General features: G+C 41.7%; 1 protein-coding gene and 1 long non-coding RNA gene across 9 annotated transcripts in view; one reads left to right on the top strand and one right to left on the bottom strand.

Annotated features, from left to right (window-relative positions):
- SNX29 (sorting nexin 29) overlaps nucleotides 1-22,306 on the bottom strand; it is a 443,704-nt gene that overhangs the window by 236,696 nt on the left and 184,702 nt on the right. For 7 of the 8 annotated variants that reach the window (XM_050967714.1, XM_050967715.1, XM_050967716.1 and 4 more), the window contains one exon: nucleotides 4,291-4,407. In XM_050967714.1, coding sequence (XP_050823671.1) covers nucleotides 4,291-4,407 — 117 coding nt within the window. Of the gene's footprint in view, nucleotides 1-4,290; nucleotides 4,408-22,306 lie in introns of those variants that run through there. The other variant, XM_050967721.1, reaches the window with a different exon arrangement.
- Nucleotides 11,747-13,384, top strand: LOC127058185 (uncharacterized). The gene is made up of 2 exons (XR_007776304.1): nucleotides 11,747-11,831; nucleotides 12,731-13,384. It is a non-coding gene; the product is annotated as an uncharacterized LOC127058185 (long non-coding RNA).

Raw genomic sequence — 22,306 nt, 5'->3', positions numbered from 1 at the left:
GGTGCCAAGGAATGGAGGATATCCAGGAGCTTCTGCTTGGTGTCTTGGATTTCCTCTAGGGGAATGTGGCATTCCCCCATGACTCTGTGCAGCAATTCTTGGAAATACCTGAAGTCATCCGGAGCTGAAGGGGACACTAGTCACTGTCTCTTCTGGAGAAGAAGAGGGAAATCTCACTGGTTCTAGAAGCACTCTTGGAGCCAGGCTAAGGGTTCTTCCTCCACCCAACTGATCCAAGCACCTACTAGAAGGGGCCGTCAATGGGGAGGCAGGTGTAGGTTGCCTGTACATTAGCCTTAGGGGTAAACTTCCTTACCTCCCAACTAGACCCTGGCATGGAGTCCACAGGTGTGGTTCCCCTGGAGCCAGATTCAGACTCAGTAGCAAGAGGAATGCTCCTCATTATTTCAGGCTGATGTATTGGGCATGAGGTCCCTCAGCTGGGGGGCATAGTCCCATACTCACATGTGGGTATGGGGAAGGAGAGGATAGAGAAACAAACCCCCAATCTATCCACACTAATTACTAAAAACTATGATAAAACTATAAAACCGGTAAAACTACTATAAAAGTCAAATTCTAAAAGCTATTAACAACTGTGTATTTAAAGGTGTGTCAGAAACAAGGGCACTGAAAGTTCCGACCCGGACCATGTGGCGGTGAGGAGGAACAGGAGACATGGTCGGTCCAACCCACCCTTTATCGTCTCAGAGGAAAGCACGACACAAGCCAGGGCACATACGTGGACCAGTGGACACTATTTTCAAATTCTCAGACTCCAGGGACATGATGCACATGTGTAACCCTTAGTGGAATACAATAGCAACCATCACTCAAAAGAAGAACCCTCCAGATTTTAACAACACAGCAATACATAAGAGTAGAATTTGGTCCAGCTATTATTACCTTCATGCGGTTTGCATAATATATGGTACATGAAGAACACTACGCATAGAGCTTAATGTTTACCACACCAAGATCTGAGCAAGCAACCAGCCTGAAAGAATGAAATTCTGTAAAGGAGAAGAAAGGCACAGTTTTCTCTTCCTCCATGGAAAACAGCCTCCCATGCAGATGATGCGAGAAGACCCTGAAAGCCTTATTTCAAAAGGACATATCTGCTACTGGGAAGAACCTTGAAAAGTAGTGTAATGTGCTGAATGGGACAGAAGCAGAGAGAGTTGAGTCAATTTGGGAGTGGGAGAAAGAATGGAGGGTTAGATAGTCAGGAGGAAGAAACCAGTAACGGAGCATTCTGGAGTCTGGGAGTGGAAATACAGCCTTATAATGCAGAGTGGAGATAGACTATGTAGCAAGAGGATTCAGAGAATTGGGAGCTGAGGAACCATAGCTGGGGAGGGAGGTAGAATTCAGAGACTGTGTAGGGGGACGTGGCGAGTACAGCCCAGTAGTTGCTGCTAATGACTGCATCACAACTAAGATGGGGCAGAGTTTGTTTGGGGCTTACCCAGGAAGGACAGCTCTGCTTTATGGGGGAGGGAGGAAGGAGGTCAGAAACTACTGTAAAAAAGGTGCTTGTTGGTCAGCTTTGCAGCAATGACTCACCCTCCCCGCCCTGGCCCTCCACCCCCAAATCTGAAGTCCAAAGGGCATAAAGGTACGAAACCTGGGTAGGGCAAGTCTCTTTGTTCCATGCAGCGAGGAAGCTAGCACCCACCCTCCCCTAGTGGAGCCGAATGGCAGGCTAGGTAAGGACTTGCTGTGGGCATTACGCTAGTCACTCTTTTTAAAGGGGTGCTGGGAAGGAATTTTTCCCACATCATTTGAATTGGCTTTGGTGGCGTGAGGCTTTTTCGCCTTCCACACAGCAAGTGTGAGGGAGGACCTTTTCTGGTGAGAAGAAATAGGTAGTAGGCCATATGTCACAACTTATTTTGTAAGGTTGGACGGATGTCCACTGCAGGTACTCCATAGGGAAGGCAGCCTCTTAAAGATAAATGGCCTGGTAAAGGACTGAAAAGGAGGTACTGGATAAAGGAACAGAATGGGGGAGGGGGTTGGGGACTCCTCTGATTGGTAGGGCAGGGAGCCAAACCCCATCCCCCCATTCTCATAGCTCACCTTAACCCTCTTACGATGGTGGTGGATGATAAGGTCCAAGCCATGGGTCGGCTGGGGGAACTGGATGGAAACAAAGGGGGGCTGGTGAAAGCCCCAGAAAACTGATTTGAATAAACATGAATATGCCTGCAGTGTAGTCCCAGACATCTATATAATAAAGTTGCGGCCTGATTAAAATTCATAACAAGTGTCTCCTGCCCTTCTTCCAGTATACCTAGACAATGTGAAGGTGAAGCTATGGAACTTCCCATAAATTCTGTTTGCCTCATTTATGTTTTCCTTTTTATCCTGCCCTTTTTGTTTGAGAAACTCAACACATTGTCTCTAATGCCTTAGCATCTTTTATTTCAATTGCCTAGTATGATGATGATGGATGATCACCTGTTACAGAATATGATGATCGTCCATGGGAGTTATGGGTCTTCAGATGGCTAATAAGGCCAATTCTTGAACCACAAGTTCTATTACAATGAGGGCAGATGTTTTCAGGCTCAGCAGGAGGCTGTTGACATGACTGGAAGTCAGGTGTCTCCTTCCTCCTGCGCCTCTTGTCCTCTTCAGCTTGTAAGCGAGCAAGTTCAAAACGCAGGGGATCATCACATAGGACTTCACTCCATTTTAAGTGATCCTGGGCAAGTGCCTCCCAAGTGTCAATGTCAATATTACATTTTCTTAGGCTGTCCTTCAGCAAGTCCTTATAATGCTTCCATTGTCCACTCACGTTACCCTTCTTTCAGCTGAGAGAACAGGACCTGTTTTGGGAGGCAATGGTCTGGCATCCGGACATGACCAGTCCAAAGGAATTGCTGACAGACGATTATTGCCTCGATACTGCTGGTCTTTGCCTCTTCCAGAACACTAATATTGGTCCGCCTGTCATCCCATTTGATCTTCAAAATCTTACAAAGGCAGTGTTGATGGTGCCTCTCAAGGACTTTCAAGTGGCGTCTATAAGTTGTCCAAGTTTTGGACCATACAACAGTGTTGGGAGAATAACAACTTGATAAACAAGAATCTTGGTGTCTGTTCGAATGTCATGGTCTTCAAAAACCCTGTGCCATAAATGAGAAAAAGCTACACCGGCACAGCTCAGGCAATGTTGAATTTCTGCATCAATATGTGCCTTGGATGAAAGATGACTTCCAAGGTAGAGGAAATGATCGACATTCTCCAGTGCCACTCCATTAATTTTGATAGATGTGGCATGTAATACCTCATTTGGAGAGGGCTGATAGAGCACTTTAGTCTTCTTGATATTAAGAGTGAAACCAAGACATGCATAAGCTTTGGTAAACACATTCAAGATAGTTTGAAGATCTTTCTCAGACTGGGCAAAGATTGCGTTGTCAACAGCATACTGAAGTTCCACAATAGATATTGCGGAAATCTTACTCTTGGCTTTCAGCCTGCTAAGCCTGAACAGTTTTCCATCCATTTTGTAAATTATTTCAATGCCAGCTGTAAACTTCCCAATTAGGTAAAGAATGACGGCAATAAAAACCGCAAACATGGTTGGAGCAAAGATACAGCTCTGTTTGACTCCTGATTGTACTTTGAAAGGTTCACTCTAGGAGCCAGTGCTGTTCAGAACAGTTGCTTTCATGTAATCATGAAGCAATTTTAGGACACTGATGTATTTATCAGGACATCCATGCCTAGTATATAACATAATTGTTTACATTTATCACTCCATGCCTGAAATACTTTGACTTTATATTCTTTCCAAAAGTCTTTAGCTTATCTTTGAGAAACTGAATTGCCCTAGGAACATTGCAAAGTATTTTCAGAATACATTGACTATAGATATCTGAACATTTACAGGTAATACATGTAACCCACTACTTGAAAAACTACCACTTATATTTACTCTAAATATATTGTGCCAACTTTTCAGTATAAAAAATTCAGATTAGTAATAAAGATAAAGGACAATTTATGAGTTCTTGGTTCAAATATCAATTTAATTTTACTATTCTTTTTCAATTTCTGGTAACGAATACTGCTAAAAACGAGATAAACAACAATGAAAGAGACGAGAGGTCATGAGTTACTAACAGATGCATTATTAACCAGATTATTCTCTATAAAACAATAGGAATTTTATTTTAAGTGACCTTTACAATGGGAAACACTTCTAAAACTATTACACTGTGGTATATTTTGAAAATTAGAGAATAAGCAAGCTTTTAAATACACAAACACACTTACTGGCCCTCTCAAATCAATGAGTTCCTGCCTCATTTGGGATACAAGAGCTTCTTTAGCCATCAAAGCACGGTGCAGTCGCTCATTGAATTCTATAAGCTCCCCATGCATTTCTGCCACCTGAAAGACATACAACCAAAATGTTAGATAGAAGAGAACAAATCTCCCCAGATGAAGACATTTCTCTCTGTATTGAAAAGATTAACAATATAGTTTCATATCCATGTATACAGTTCCTGTAAAATCAAAAATATGCATTTCCTAATTAATGCATAGTATTGTTGATGCAGTAGTTTGGACAGTAACATTAATGACAGACAGACAAATGCTGTTACAACACATAAAAATCTCGGCCTGACTCATATCAACCAGGTTACTTTGCAATTGTAATGCAGACACTGGCATCTACTTTGATCACACAACATTTCAATTCGAACTTTATATCCTGTATTTGAGAAAGGTGGGTGACAAGGGACCAATAGTGTAGTAATTCAAACAATACTGTTGTCGGTTTAATTGTTTGGATGAATGAAAAGTGCTCATAAAAGTAATGGATTAATAGAAGTAATTTAAATTAGAAACAGTGCACACAAGCAATTCATATACAGCTCTGCTCCAGAGCTGTGTCCTGCAACGCTCCTACTATCCCACTCAAGCAGAAACTACTAAACTGTCTCAAGTTGTATGATATTTTGTGATAACAAATCGGGCTGAAAGGAAAGGGTATTTGCACAGTCTCAGAAACCAAGTGACAAAATAACCCAACCTTTTGTTGCTGTATAAAACACAAAAGATGAAAATATAGTAAAACTCAGACTTATGGTGAAAGAGAATATTGACCTCTGAAATTTTACTTACAGAAAGATATATTTACATAAAATTATCATTTGTTTAAATATTGATTTTAAAACAAAACTTTCTAAGGGTCTAAATAAAACATGACTACATTCTATTTTGTAGTAATGTGTAGAACAGTTCTGGATTTTGTTAGCAGCCATTTACATGACTTACTTTTTTCAGAATACATCTGTATTCTCCTCTTCAAAGGAGCAGGGAACCAGGCCCAGTGGAAGTTAGGATGCCTGAGTAGGTGCTCTAACTTACATAATTGGCAAAATGTCCTTTAAGTCTGTACCACACCATCTATCCATCTTACGGGAGAGTGGAGAACGTGCAGCAGATGCTGGCACAGGAGCCACTTCCACCAGCCTTATGCCATCGAAGATTTCTCCTGCACAAGGGAATTCTCAGCTGGTCATCTCCAACCAGAATCCAGAATTAGGACAGAGAAGACTGGAGAATTCAGCCCACGGTCTTAACATAACCCAGAAGAAATGAATTTAGATGCACTGCTGTAAAACAGTACATAATGTTTTAAAGACTTTCTGAGCCCATTTTGCTTTCTGAATTGTAATTTTTTGTGAATTTATCTAAAATACTGTGAATTAACTGAAAGCATTTCAGAACACTTTATAGAGATTTTGTTGATTTCTTTGTTTCTTGTGTTATAAGAGAAATACCTAAAAATGAAAAACATTTTACTGAGATTAAACTTTTACCTCCCGCCCTTCTAATTTTCTTCCAAATTGAATTTTTCATCTACAGGCCACTAATTCTAGTACAGGGGTAGGGAACCTATGGCACTCGTGCCGAAGGCGGCACACAAGCTGATCATTAATGGCACTCGCAATGCACGAGTTCTGGCCACCGGTCCGGGGGAGGGGGTCTCTGCATTTTAATTTAATTTTAAATGAAGCTTCTTAAACATTTTATAAACCTCATTTACTTTTCATAAAACAATAGTTTAGTTATATATTATAGACTTATAGAAAGAAACCTTCTAAAAAGGTTAAAATGTATTACTGGCATGCAAAACCTTAACTTAGAGTGAATAAATGAAGACTTGGCACACCACTTCTGAAAGGTTGCCGACCCCTGTTCTAGTACATCCTCTGTTTGGTATCCTATGTAAAGTATGCCCACTGCAACCTTTATGCACATGGATCTTTGTCTAGCTAGCTGGAAGGAAAGAGGTGTTGCCTTAATAGGGGCTCCCTTACAGCACATGGGAACATAGGGAACAGTTTATAGGGATGGACAGGAAGAGCAGGAAGCAGTTGAGGCCAAGTTAGGACAAGTCACTTCACTGCCCTTCCTGTTGATCAGAAGAATGTGTGTGCTGGGAGGGGGAGGGGGGGAATTTATGCCTCATCCAGCTCTGTAGAGGCCCTCTTTACCAGGACTGGAGCTGGCAGAACCCACTCATGAACTTGGCACAACTGGGCTCCCTTTTGATCTGTTGTGGGCATTACACTAGTTGCCCTTTCGCTTGGGAGACTGGAAAGGAATTTTTCCATCGCTGCCAATTGGCCAAAGCAGACTGGGGGTTTTTCACTTCCCCATAGGGGGTGGGAAGCAGGCTGTGTCACAACTTAATATATAAAACTTGTGGCAGATGTCCAGTGCAGGTACGTTATAGAAGGGATACAGTTATTGGATTGGAAAAGGATTTGAGAGAAAGCATCTCTTAAGGCAACTGAGTAAGATGGTTTGGGGCTCCTAGGTCTGGAACAGTAGGGAGACAATGCACTCCTTCCCTCACTGTACAATTGTTGCTAGGTACTCCCAGATATTATTGTGGCCTAATTAAACTACATCCATGGCCTCCTGTCTTTCTTCTAATGCGGACAAACAGTTGGGCTAAGGCCAGTTCTTTATTTACTGTATCACCAATGTGCAAACAATTGTGGGAACCTCAGCAAATTGTGAATTATTAAATGGTCACAAAGATTAAACTAACCACTCGCTCTCTTCGTTGTGGTGCTATGGGAAGAACTTTAAAATTACCAAAAAATTCAAACGTGAAGGTTCTCATAGTAATGTTAATTCAGCAGAACATACATAGAAACTGCTATCATTGTTTGTGTGGTTAAATAAGAAGTTTAATTCTCGCATTGTTAATTTTAAATTATACGTAACAAAATGTGCAAAACCTGTAATATGGTTGAGTTGACACTTCAGTTTTGAACTTTCTGACTTTTTAAACTAGGAAACCTTAACACTGCATTAATATATTTTGTGCACTTAATTATATATTAGCTGTTTGCTTGTATGCAATTTTAATTCACTGCCTTTGTTTCTGTACTTGTCATGCTTTTCTGTTCTACTTAATCCCATTAGAGGGGCTCACTCCTCAACCTCATTTGATTTAATAAATAGAGATTCCTCATTAATTAATCTATTCTGGCTTCTTTTGATAAGATCAAAACATTAAGACTTCCAACACCAACAATTATGGTATTATGTATTCATATCCCAACTGTTCACTGAACACAAATCTTGAAGGCTGTTTAACTTCAAACACTTGCTAGTAAATTAGTAAGCTTATTTCAGTCAAAATAAAAGATACCCAAAAACACAATTTCAGGATTTTAACTAAACCCAGATCTATACTACAGACCTATATCGGTATAACTACATCACTCAGGGGTGTGAAAAATCCACACCGCTGAGTGACATTGTTATACTGACCTAACGCTCTATGTAGAAAGTGCTATGTCAACAGGAGAGCCAATGCAGCATTTTAAATGTAGACCTACCCTCATACATACTAGTCTCTGATTAGGCACAAGTGGTGTTTAAAATGTCTACTTCTTCACAGGTGATACTATATACATCACTAACAAAACTGCTAATATCTACCACTTTAAATAATGAATTAATGCCATTAATTCTGTGCATGCCATAGCTCTACCAGCAGCCATACCTCTACCACTAACTCCATGTCAGGCTGTTTGCTTTGAAATCCACCTCTGTCACAGGTGGCTATGGGTCTATTTCATTTTGGGATCTTTCCTGGTGTTTCTGTTTACAGTTAGAACTTCAGAACAGTTAGTGCTTTGTCTCAAATAAGCAATCTACTTTTTTCTCTTAAAAATTTCTCTGGCTCCTAAGAGGACTGAAACCTTCTTTGGAATAGCAATAAATGATCCAGGATAATCCAGTAACTTAGAAAAATACTCATTGTTTCTCCAGAAGGAATATGAAAGAAAAAGGAGAAAGAAAATCTGACTGACGCATTTATGTACAGGCTTTCAAAATCTGTTTTTCAAAAGCCGCTTTAACTCTATGCATTCTGAGGAAACAATACAACATGGAATGGTTCTCTCATTACTTGCCCACTAACTATGGAAATGTGGATTAAATGTGAATGTCTGCTATGTAACAGAGTAACTTCAGGATGAAATAGACTTAAGCCTGGTTAAAATTCAATTTCTTTTCTAAACAAATGATCAACATCCCACCTTCATAATGATTCAGCCTTTGAATAACTAAATGAAACATGTAGCTAGAAAGGTACACGTCTTGAGGATAAAAATTCATTACAACCCTTTCTTTATTGTATTGAGCCTTCACCGAAGTGAGATGATTCATATTATTCATTTGGGAGTGGCTGTCTTAAAAACCCAAGTTTAGGATGGGGACTGTTTCAGAAAACAATTTTTGAAAATATGTATGTTAAAATTTTAAGGGTTTACACTAACTTTTAAAACTTTATCTTGAGCCAGTCTGAACTTTTTTTTTTTTTTACAAAATCTGGATGCTTTGATTACAAATAAAGTTGTTACCTTTTTAGATGCAGACAGCCATGGAAAAATTCAGTGATTAGATAGGTTCCACAATGCAAATGAGAGATAGAAAATTAGGAAAGAAGGTCAGTATTTCAGAAACCAAGCCATGCTTTTGGGGTTTGGATGGGGCAAGAGGACTTACTGAAGAGGTGATGTTTTAAGAAAAATGCATAAAATACTTACAAATTTCTTTGGGCATAAGCTTTCGTGGGCTAAAACCCACTTCATCAGATGCATGGAGTGGAAAATACAGTAGGCAGGTATAAATACGCAGCACATGAAAACATGGGACTTGCCTTAGCAAGTGGGGTGGGGGTTAGTGCTAACGAGCCAATTCAATTAAAGTGGAAGTGGCCTACTTTCAACAGTTGTCAAAGAAGTTGTCAACTGTGGCAACTCCCATCTTTTCATGTGCTGTGTATTTATACCTGCCAATAGTATTTTCCACTCCATGGGAGTTGCCACAGTTGACAACTTCTTGTTAACTGTTGAAAATAGGCCACTTCCACCTCTTCAGTAAGTCTTGTTGCCCCACCCAAACTTGCCCAAAGAAATTTGTTAGTCTCTAAGGTGCCACAAGGATTCCTCGTTGTTTTTGCTGATACAGACTAACACAGTTATCACTCTGAAACCTGTAAAATACTTGGTTCTTTCATTCCCCTATTGCTGTTAGTAGACCAGCAAATTAGTCTTAGAGGACATTGCCTTTGCTGACTATCATTATTTGTTTATATCTGGTGTAGCTATCATAGGAAAGGTTTGGGGTTATGCATGAAAAAAGGCAGCAGAGAGAAAGTAAAGTAAGCAAAAGCCAGACCTGCCCACTCACATTAATCCCCATTACTAAATCTCTGCTTAAAGAGGAGCTAACCCTCTGTCAAATTTTGTGCCTGGAGTACATGAGGCAAGGGAGCCTTTCTGCAAAATATTGTGCTTGAAGTTTAGGAGAAATGATGTGAAGGAGGGTCTACAGTCCTTTTGGCCTAAAGAGTAAAAAATGAAATTGTAGACATAAGCCTGGCCTACGGGGTGGGTGGGGTGTTAATGTAAGATACGCAACTTCAGCTACGGGAATAGCGTCGCTGAAGTTGACGCATCTTATTTCAACTTACTTCCCGTCCTCACGGGAGCAGGATAAAACGGCCACAACTCCCCCGTTGACTCCGCTACCGCCGCTCGCCCTGGTGCAGTTCCAGAGTCGATGGGAGTGCATTCGGGGATTTATATATCGCATCTAGATGAGACACGATATATCAATCCCCAATAGATCAATTGCTACCCACCGATCCGGCGGGTAGTCTGGACTTACCCACAGCCCCAGTACTGACTATAAAAACAGCAACATCATACTCAACGTGTGTGCTCCTGGGTTACAAGTCATATTAAATTATTTTACTGAAAAAATATAGCTCTTACTGCTGTTAGGATTTCAGAGCCAAGACAGCTATGGGAGAGCAATCTAGATGCTATTAATGTGCCCTATGCTTCTCATCCAAGTTCTGACTGCAAAATCAGTATTACAAATAAGAGGCACAAAGAACAGAGCTTGATTTTCAAGGCTGAGTTTGCAGTGCTGGCAGTTAGAAAGTGGCTTATAAACAGAAATGTTGTTCTCCACGCCACACAGAGGATAAAATGGACTACCACAAGGTCATATTCAGTCACTTTCCTGACTTTATATGCTCCTAAGAACAGCAGCCTACTTGCATATCACGATTTTAGATTTATCCACAAGACAATACTCGCCAAGAAACTGTTTTTAAACTGTGGCCTCAAGAGATAGTCATTAGTTGCTCTACAGTGCAAAATAGTCTTCAAAATTTCACCACAACAACCATGTAAGATTTAAAACAAATAAACAAAAAGAAAAGATAACCCAATTCTAAATGTAAATATTCAACAAATATTGCTTTCAAGTAAAAAGTAACTATATTTTCTTTCAAGGTCAAAAGAGAACCTCTTTGTGGTAGTACCTATAACCGGGATTCCACTCAGAATATCTCAAAATGGAATAGTGACCACCAATCTCTCTCACACACAAAGTTGTGGGTCATATACTTTAAAAAGTAATCTCCTTTTTTGTTTTAATTACCTTTGAATCAAGGCTAATATGATTATTATGAAATTTAGCCTTCCCCTAATCACATCTGTTGCTTCCCAAATTGGCATTCCTGGAGGAATACTTATTCCCTATAATTGACAAGAGGCATATGCGTTGTCTGAGATATAAATTGTGTTTGTCACTCCTTCTAGTTTCTGTTACCATCATAGTATTTCAAATGCTCTCACTTTGCCCCTTTCCCTCTCAGGTCAATTCTCTGCCATTTTCTCTCCCTCCTCTGTCAATCAAATACCCTTCTAACCCTGTACTCTTGATCACTCTCCTCCCAAAGCATTTCTGGCATCAAAGTATTAAAAATAGCAATTCTAGCATCTCATGTTAGAAGTGATGCCAATGTTTGACATCTCACACAGGTAGTGCTTTAATGGTGGTTATTGTGTCTGTGGCCTTGTCTACACCACAAAGTTGCAGCGCTGGTGAGGGGGTTACAGCGCTGCAACTTAGGAGGTGTACACACCTGCAGGGCATTACCAGTGCTGTAACTCCCTGTTTGCAGCGCTGGCCGTACACCCGGTCGAACCTCGGGTGTAGAGGATCCAGCGCTGGATCACCAGCGCTGGTCATCAGGTGTAGACACTCACCAGCGTTTTTGTTGACCTCCGTGGAATAAGCAGGTATCCCAGCATACCTGAGGAAGCCTCTCTGGTAATCAAGCAAACTCCACTGCCCTGTGCTCACCTGACCCCTCCTTTAAATGCCCCGGCAAATTTAAAAATCCCCTTCCTGTTTGCTCAGCCAGTCGCAGCAGCTGGAAGCTGACGGTGAGGAGGAAGCTGAGGATCGTGCTCGTGGTAAGTAGATTTCAATGTTTTGGGAGAGGAGGATTTTGATTATGGCTGCCTGCATGCATGCCTAAACGTGGAATAGCCCATTGATTTGATCTATCCTTCCCCGCGGTTTGCTCTGGTGTCCCCCGAACCCATTCTCCAAGCAGGTATCCTTCCCCGCAGTTTGCTCTGGTGTTCCCCACCCCCCCTCCAAGCAGGCATCCAGCCCCGCGGTGTGCTGCCGTGTTCCCCACCCCCCCTCCAAGCAGGCATCCAGCCCCGCGGTGTGCTGCCGTATTCCCCAGCCACCCTCCAAGCAGGTATCCTTCCCCGCGGTTTGATCTGGTGTCCCCTGAACCCCCTCTCCAAGCAGGTATCCTTCCCCGCGGTTTGCTCTGGTTTTCCCCACCCCCCCTCCAAGCAGGCATCCAGCCCCGCGGTGTGCTGCCGTGTTCCCCACCCCCCCTCCAAGCAGGCATCCAGCCCCGCGGTGTGCTGCCGTGTTCCCCAGCCACCCTCCCAGCACGGAGGCAGCCCCGCGGTGTGCAGGCATCCAGCACCGCGTTTCCACCCCCCCCTCAGTATCAGGATGGGTTGAAAGTGGACCAAAAAAAACCCCAACCCCCCAAGCACCTAGCTCACCACCTTCCTGTTCACTACTGTCCCTTCTTCATGACACCAGCTACCCCCTGTACCCACTGCTGATAAACCCCAGCGACCCAGTGGTCAATTCCCACTCCCAAGGGGTAATTTTTGCTAAAAACACTCACCCCATTGCTCGCCATGACTTAGCTTGCTTGCCCTCTCTGTGTTATGTGAGGTATGTGAGAAGGATGCTACCAAAATCTCAAAAGTCCTTCAAAATTTGATAATAAAAAATGATGCCTCTGTGTATTACATGTTTCTATCTCTCTGTTTTCTAGGGACCTTGACTACTGCAGCTGTATCACCGCCCTCACGTAGGTTGCAGAACCTGAGACGCAATCCTAGGAAATCAAAAGAGGAATTGATCAAGTCTGTTCGGAGCCACTACAACAGGGAAAGTAGGAAGACAGAGGAATGGAGAAGCAGTGTACAGGAGTGGAGAAAGACTGTACATGAATGGAGGCAAACAGAAAGCAGGAGAAAGGAATTGTGTAGGCAAACAGAAAGCAGGAGAAAGGAATTGTCTGCCAAAAAAACAACAAAGCAGATGATAAGCCTCCTGTCTCGCCAAACTGAGTCTTTCGAGTCTCTTGTAGCCATGCAGACAAATATGTACCGTGCTAACCCACAGCCCTCCCAAAGCCCTCTTCCTTGTCACCCTGTATATTCACAAAACAACTTTCTCCAGCAGCCAGTTCCTTATTATCCCCAGCTGCCCCCAACACCTATAAGATCACCTACTAGCCCTGATAACTATAATTCTTACCCTGTTCACTCCACCCCCATCATTCTGCAGCATAGTAATGCTGAAGTGCAACAGACAGTGAATATTGATCAAAATAGGACATAGTAAAACCTGTAAATGTACTGTCAACCACCCCTACCCCCTTGCATGTTTTGTACTGTATGTTGAATAAAGTTTTTTTTTTCTATTTCTTTCACTACGTTTTATTGCTGCTGGAAGTGGTAAATAATACACAATGAGGTAGAGCAAAGCACATCAAATGCATCAAACATTACTGCTGGCTCTCAGCATCAAATTGCTCCCTTAAAGCATCCCTAATCCTTGAAGCCCTTTCCTGGGCCTCCCTATTAGCCCTGCTCTCTGGCTCAGCAAACTCATTCTCCAGGCATCTAACCTCAGAGGTCCATTCCTCACTGAATCTTTCACCCTTCCCTTCACAAATATTATGGAGGGTGCAGCACGTGGATATAACAGCGGTGATGCTGCTTTCCATCAAATCTAGCTTCCCATAAAGACACCTCCAGCGAGCTTTCAAACGGCCAAAAGCACACTCCACAGTCATTCTGCACCAGCTCAGCCTGTAGTTGAACCGGTCCTTGCTCCTGTCAAGCTTCCCTGTATATGGTTTCATGAGCCATGGCATTAAGGGGTAAGCGGGGTCTCCAAGGATCACAGTGGGCATTTCCACGTCCCCTACTGTGATCTTGCGGTCTGGGAAAAAAGTCCTGGCCCTCAGCCTCCTGAACAGGGCACTGTTCCGAAATATTCGTGCATCGTGCACCTTTCCAGGCCATCCTGAGTAAATCTCAGTGAAATGCCCACTGTGATCCACAAGCGCTTGCAGAACCACGGAGAAATAACCCTTGCGATTAACATACTCTGATGCCAGGTGGGGTGGTGACAGAATATGAGTCCCATCTATTGCCCCTCCACAGTTAGGGAACCCCATTTCCGCAAAGCCATCTACAATGTCCTGCACGTTCCCAAGACACATGGTTCTTCTTAGCAGGGTGCGATTAATGGCCCTGCAAACTTGCATCAGCACCATTCCAACGGTAGACTTCCCCACTCCAAACTGGTTCGCCACCGATCTGAAGCAGTCTGGAGTTGCCAGCTTCCAGATTGCAATAGCCACCCATTTCTCCACAGGCAGGGCAGCTCTAAATCTCGTGTCCCTGCGCCGCAGGGTAGGGGCGAGCTCAGCACACAGTGCCATGAAAGTGGCTTTTCTCATCCGAAAGTTCTGCAGCCACTGCTCGTCATCCCAGGATTGCAGGACGATTTGATCCCACCACTGAGTGCTGGTTTCCTGAGCCCAAACGCACCAGTCCAGGGAGCTGAGCACATCTGTTACTGCCACAAGCAATGTACTGTCTTCACAGTGAGGCAATTCAATATCATCGTCTGACTCACTGTCACTCTCACTATCACTCACTTTTTGCAGGTGAAGGAATAGCTCCACTGCCAAGCGCGATGTGCTGGCAACATTCATCAATAAGGTCGTCAGTTGCTGAGGATCCATTTTTAAAAAAATTCGCAGAAAAAGCGCTGTACAGTCACAATGCTGCCACACTGCTCCGCATGTGTAACAAAGCACCGCTGGGCGTTGGAACAGGAACAGGAAGCGGAAAGACAATCACACTTCCTTCCCCTTCCCACAAGCCACAGCGCCGATATGGGACGAGGTGCTCTGTGGGATAGCCACCCACAATGCATCACTCCCAACAGCGCTGCAGCGTGGCCACATCTAACATCACTTGCAGCGCTGGTTGCTGTAAGTGTGGCCACTCTGCAGCGCTGGCCCTATACAGCTGTACTAACACAGCTGTAACAACCAGCGCTGCAAAATTGCAGATGTAGACATACCCTAACAGGAGTAGTACTAAGTGTTCCCCACTGGGATGGCATGTCATGCTGTCTCACAAGAGGAAAAAAGTTAAAATCAGATTGGGTCTGAATGCTCTGTATGCAAACCCATAATCTGAAATATATATTTAGGAAATCATAATTTTGAACCCAACCTTATTATTAAGTTAGTTTAAAGGAGCAAGCTAAAGTCTGTCCTAAATTAAATTTGGGAAATACTTTACAGATGCCACGAAAGTATTTCAAAATAGTTGATAATTCAGTGACAGGGAAGGGATGAATTTGAATGGAATCTGTGTGTTTAAAGATACAATTCTCTGGTTTAGGATCGGTAAGACATCTTATAAAGGTATTATTATTACTTCTGTGTGTAAGTGCTGTTAGCATGCTCGGTGCAATACAAGTATAAGATTTCCCCTGTCCAAATCTTATTTGTTTTGCTTTCATCTGTTGCGAGAAGAAACCAATCCTTATAATGTATTTTAAAATGGATAGGGTGGAGCGCTAACACACTCAGGAGTAGAGTTGGGAGAATGTTTTTTTTTTACATATTTTCTTTCATGAAAAAAATAGTTTTGATCTACCAGAAACTATTCATGAATTTCACACTCTGATGCGTAGCCAGAAAGGGTTAAACATCCTGCAGAATAAGATTCAACCCATTCAAGACAATGTTTGTGTTTTTGTGTATTTACATATATACGGAAATTTCCTTAAAATTGTGGCGCTGATGGCTGAGTTTGATGCTATATTCCAAGAGCATCTAAGAAGAGTCACCACCCAAGAAATGTACACACATCACTACCTTGGAAAAACAAATCAAAATGAGATCATACAGTTACTGGCAACACAAGTCAAATAGAAGATTGTGACAGATCTGAAGTCAGCAAGATATTACTCTGTTTTTCTGGACTGCACACCTGACATCAGCCATATGGAACAAATGGCTTTGATGGTGTGTTTTGTAACAATAACAGAACCTAGTGAAAAGGTCCCCGCAATGGTGACTGTCAGAGAGCATTTTCTAGAATTTATTGACATTGATGATACTACAGGAGATGGTATGACAAATGTGCTTCTTAAAAAGCTGGACAATATGGGAATTGCGATACCTGACATAAGAGGTCAGGGCTCTTATAATAATGCCAACATGAGAGGAAAGAACAAAGGAGTGCAGACACGGATCCGAGAGTTAAACCCTCGAGCTTTTTTTGTCCCATGCAGCTCTCATTCATTGAACTTGGTGGTCTGTGATGCAGCATCAGCTTCTAGTGAGGCTGCTGAATTTTTTAATGTAAATCAAAGCATCTATGTTTTTTTCTCTGCATCAACTCATCCATGGCAAATTTTGAAGCAACATCTGGGAACATCCTCTCTGACACTTAATCCGTTGAGTGCTATACAATGGGAAAGTCGAGTGGAGGCAATAAAACCTATCAAACACCAAATTGAGAAGATAGATGATGCCATAGTTACCATTATGGAGGATAATGCTATGACAGGAACTGTTCATGGGAGAACAGTGGCAGACGGAAATGGAATCACCAGAAACATACATAACTTCAAATTTCTGTGTGGCTTAGTGTTGTGGCATGACATACACTTTGAAATAAATGTTGTAAGGAAAAGACTCCAAGGTGTTGTTCTTGAGATATCTGGAGCAATGGAACAACTGTACAAAGCAAAGTCATACCTATAGTCTTACCAGTCAGATGAGGGATTTCAAAACATTCTGAAGAGTGCACAGAAGTTGACAGAGGAACTTCACGCTTTAGCTATTTTCCCACCCATTCAAGAATAGAAGAGTCACTGAAGAAGATGACATTTTGATTACGAGGCACGGGTGTGATGAGTTGGATCACAGAAACCCCTTTGGGAGCTGCCACCTGATGTGCCAAGACTACTTCTATCCCTGCTCTCCTGACAGCTCAGGACTCCAGCACCCTGTCTTGCTGAACCAGACACTCCCATCTGCTCCAACACAGACTCAGGGTCTGAATTACTTGCCCCAAAGCTACAGGTTTACCTGAAAGCAGCTAACAGAAATGTGCTTGTCTTTAATACTCAGATGCCCAACTTCCAATGGGGTCTAAACCTGAACAAATCTGTTTTACCTTGTACAAAGCTTATGCAGGGTAAACTCATAAATTGTTCGCCCTCTATAACACTGACAGATATGCACAATTGGTTGCTTCCCCAGGTATTAATACATACTTTGAGTTAATTAATAAGTAAAAAGTGATTTTATTAAATACAGAAAGTAGGATTTAAGTGTTTCCAAGTAGTAACAAACAGAACAAAGTAAGTCACCAAACAAAATAAAATAAAATGTTCAAATCTATGTCTAATTAAACTGAATACAGATAATCTCACCCTCAGAGATGCTTTTAGTAAGTTTTTTCCTCAGACTGGACACCTTCCAGGTCTGGGCACAATTCTTTCCCCTAGTACAGCTCTTGTTCCAGCTCAGGTGGTAGCTAGGGGATTCTTCATGATGACTCGTCTCCCTCTTTGTTCTGTTCCACCCCTTTATATATCTTTTGCAGAAGGCAGGAATCCTTTGTCCCTCTGGGTTTCCACCCTCCCTCACTGGAAAAGCAACAGGTTAAAGATGGATTCCAGTTCATGTGACATGATCACATGTCACTGAAAGACCCGAAGCCTTCATTCCTCCCAGCCTGACTCACAGGAAGGCTTGCCCACAAACACAGCCATCCAGTCAATTGTCCTGATTGATGGGAGCCATTAAGATTCCAAACCACCATTAATAGCCCCCACTTTGCATAATTACAATAGGCCCTCAGAGTTATATTTCATATTTCTGGTTTCAGATACAAGAGTGATATCTTTATACAAATAGGATGACCACATTCAGTAGACAATAAGCTTTGTAATGATACCTTACAAGAGACCTTTTGCAAGAAGCATATTCCAGTTACATTATATTCATTATCAAATTTTTATAAAATCACATAGACTGCAACATCACAACGGGATAATCCCATAAGAGACTCCAAACAACAATTCAAAGCTGAATTCTTTAACTGGGTGCTAAATAGTGCAATACAGTCAGTTGAAGAACATTTCATGCAGCTCAAGGAACACAGCAATATATTTGGGATGTTGTATGATATTCCAAAACTCCTCACTATACCTGAAGAATCACTAGCAAAGCAGGGCACTAGAGACAGTGTTGACATATGATGACATGCGCGATATTGGTGAAAGTGATTTAGGTGATGAACTGAAAGTCCTTTCAAGATACATTTCAGCAGGATCAACTCCAAAGGCTGTTCTGGAATATATGTGCACAAATAAGATGACCACCCTCTTACCAAATGCTTTTGTTGCTCTGTGAAAACTTCTAACAGTTCTTGTAACAGTTGCCAGTGGAGAACGCAGCTTCTCCAATCTGAAGTTAATTAAAACATATCTACGCTCCACAATGACACAGGAGAGGCTGGTCGGCCTTGCAACCATATCAATGAAGCATGAGCTGGCCCAGACTGTGGACCTTCAGGAAGCAGTTCAAATCTTTGCAACCAAGCAGGCACAGAAAGCACCACTTTGATTATTCAAACAGATAAAAATGCCAGCGTTTACTATGTAGACAAGAAAAGTTACATTTGATGTTTAGGGGGTTGAAAGTTAAATATTACTTAAAATTTCTGAACAAGGCATTTTAAGTTGTTAGTTCTCCTTTACTGGGGTAGGTAGCAGAGCAGTACCATGAGAGGAGTAGAACAGGAAGCAGGCAGAATTGAGACTTTTCAAAGTTTTGGCCCAAGCAACAGGGTATCGGGGTGTCATTTGAGCTCTCCGCTTCAGGTGCCAAAATGTTGTGGGTCGGCTCTGTTCATAGGCCAAAATTAGTCTGATTGAATCAGGAGCTCTTATTACAATTAAGCTATCAGATGGCTTTGTCTTCTGAACTGCTTAAGGCTATTGAAGCATTAAAGCCTGAAGTTGGACTCCCTCTGTCATCTGATGAGGAATGGTGTTTTTGAAGTCATCAGTGATGAACCCTGTTAGCTCAGTATTGGGAACTCAGCCCTTCAAACATCATCCATGGATCAGTGAGGAGACATTCACTACAGTTGGAGCTAGAAAAAAAGTGGGACCACAGTTTGAGTCTTCAAACACGTCTGTCAAAAGCAAAGGCTGATTGAGTTTGATTTTAGATCATCTTCAAGTCATGTAAGAAAGATAAGTAATCCTGGCATCAACGCTGGCAGCCAGTTTAGAAGAAGCGGTTGCCAGGCTCTCTTTCCACATCCTCTGTTCAGCTTTGTGATGGTTGTAGGAGAAGGTGACATCAGCTTGTCAGGTAAAGAATCAGAATGACAGCATCAGGCCAGAGTCTGCACGATCAGTTACGTTAATGGGAAGATCATTTTAAGATGCTCCTCAATTGTTTGTCTTCAGTGGTCCCTCTACCATTTGAAGAGGGGCAGGAAGTTATGGTAGAGCCACCCTTCCTTCAGCCAAGACCATCTGGTGAACTAATATCACATCTGATGACCGAAAGAAGGGTATTGTTCTGCTTCTGTTTAAAAGAGTGATAAGGCCAAATGTAGCAACTATAGAGCTATTATGTTGCTGGTCCCAGGGGAAGCCTTTGCTTCCTTGCTAGTGTCTTGAATCAACAATCCACTTCATGACAAAGGCTGGGATGATACTGAGTGTGGCTTTAGTCCTGGTCATTTCCTGTCAACGAGATGTTTACCATGACAGTCGACTGCCAACAATTTGGGCTGTACCAGGACTGCTTGTAAATTTTGGGTGCCAGAAAGGGAAGTCAGTGATTACCAAGTCACTGGCAGCCACAAATTCTAGCAGTTGCTGGCTGTTCCTTTTCTTCTGCCTGATACCTAGCCTCCTGAACGTGCTTGCCCAGGTGACATTATCCTTTCCCACCTGCACATTAAAATCGCCCAGATCATAACAACATCTCTTCTTGGAGTTTCCTTAAGGATTAACTTTAGCTTCTGGCCTTGGTGCTAATGGGATTACACACAGTGATTATGGTAAAATGGGCATAGCCTGTATGAAATCGGACACTGATAAGTTGTGCACATTAATCACCTGGCAACCCTGGAATATCCCTTTAACATTAGGTGAAACCACAACGGCCACCCTGTGCTGAAGTAACCTATCAGGGCAGCCTAAGGACAAAAATGTATAGCCTTCAACTTTTGTTTCACCACTTCCTGACCAGATAAACTGCAGATACAATGTTCGGGCCTTACAACTACTTAATGAAGAGGACGCCATGTGAACCATTTTGGATGATGTTCGAACATTCTAGGAACCAATTTTACATTTGCCACCAACATGCAAGATATTTGAATGGCCCTTTCACAATACTTCATTGGTCATCTTTCTCACAACAACAGTCATTTCAGCTACAAAGACAATTGAGCAGATAGTTGCAAGTGGCTGGCTTCTGCAGAAACACTTTCATTATGTGAACATACCGATTGTAGAGAGCAGATGTGCTTCCTGACCTTGGTTAAATAATTCAGTTTAATGAGTTTCAGTTTTCCCAATCCATAAAATGGGGAACAGTACCTATCTCACAGAGTTTTTCTTGAGTTTAATCAATTAACGTGTAACGTGCTTTAAGAATCTCTCCTGGAGTCATCTAGTATTCAGAAAAACAAACTTTTTGCCATAAACAAATGTAAAGCTTTGACATTAATTTTAAAATGTTTGCTACTCATATACCTGTATGTGCAGGGAAGGGAAATAAAACGCATGCACTTGGTATACTTTGTCAAGAGAAATATTTAGACATAACAACAGATCATGAACAGAAATACCATCCCTGTAGCAACATGCATGCCTTTATACTAATTGCGGAGGAAGAGGAAAGCACTCTGTTCTTTCACACTACATGTTCAAACTAATTTGAAGAGGGAAAAATGGTTTAATTGACATATAATTTAGCATGATTACCTTTCTAATGGGAATTTTCCATTTAAAGCTAGGATAAAAATAAAAATGCTTGATTTGCGATTTATATGGCTTATGGATAAAGAGAGATTTCTTATGAAACCAACAACTAATATCAGGGCTCAAATTACAACAGGCCAATCTCACTCCTCATATATTCCACCGATAGTTATAATCTAATCCTTCCCTTGCCATCAGATGTTGCACAAACAAGACCCCCATCTCACCCCACCCCTTAATCTCTGTTTACCCTGGGCCACTCTATATTGTTAGGCCTCTAAAGTTTTCTCTCTCTGGGTAGAGTCTGATTTCTTTGGTCAGCTCCTTTTGCACATTCCTCCAGCTACCCAATGGCACACCTGCCATGGCAGTCGCTTTGGCTTCATTCTTAACACATCCCAAATAGTTTCATCTTCTTTTCTGTATAACTCTAGAGAGAGGATTGTTGAAATCCATTTAATACCTACTATTTTTCTTTCCTATGAAATTTACTTTAGAAGACTTTTAGACACCATCAGTACTTTTGGCGGATTGACTGATTTCACATCAATACATTCAGATGGAAATAACATCTGAGTTGAAAATTTGTAGTTTAATCTTTACCTTGTAGATTTTTCTATGACCAAATTTCATTTATGCTGGTAAATATAGCTGCCACCTTGCCAAATCATGACATTATTTCCTTCTAATATCCCCACTGGCTTGCACATTACTACCCAAGTATGTAAATTAACTCATTTCTAGTATTACTTTGCCTTCTAAAGTAATGCCTGAGTCGAGAGTTGCTGGGGTTCTCATTAGATTTGTTGTTTTTTTTAATAACTTATTAGACCCATCTTTTTTGCATTACCTTTGGTTTTTACTTACATATTGGTTAAGATGTTCCTTAGAAGAGCTATGCTGCCAGCAAAATCTAGATCTTCTAGAATGCTGCTGCTGAGCTATGCAATGACTGTATTACACTTTTTCTCATAATGAAGGACAATAGCAATGCCAAATAGTAGAAATGAGAATCCATCCTTGTTTGACACTAGTGTTTATGCTGAACCATTTGCTTATGCTTTTGTTTACTTTATCTGTGCTTGCTACTCCTTGATATAAAGCCTTGATAATCCTTATTATTTTTGTTTGCATACCATAACACTTTAAGATGTTCCAGAGTAAATAATGATGGAGGCTACCAAATGCTTTCTTGAAATCTATGATGTTTATGATGATGAGCACTGTCATTTGATGCTTATTCTTAAGGTGAAAATCTGGTCAACACATGATTTTCTGTGTCTAATTC

This window comes from Gopherus flavomarginatus, chromosome 9, assembly GCF_025201925.1.
Source record: "Gopherus flavomarginatus isolate rGopFla2 chromosome 9, rGopFla2.mat.asm, whole genome shotgun sequence".
Taxonomy (NCBI): domain Eukaryota; kingdom Metazoa; phylum Chordata; order Testudines; family Testudinidae; genus Gopherus; species Gopherus flavomarginatus.
This window is presented reverse-complemented; position numbering and strand designations above follow the sequence as displayed.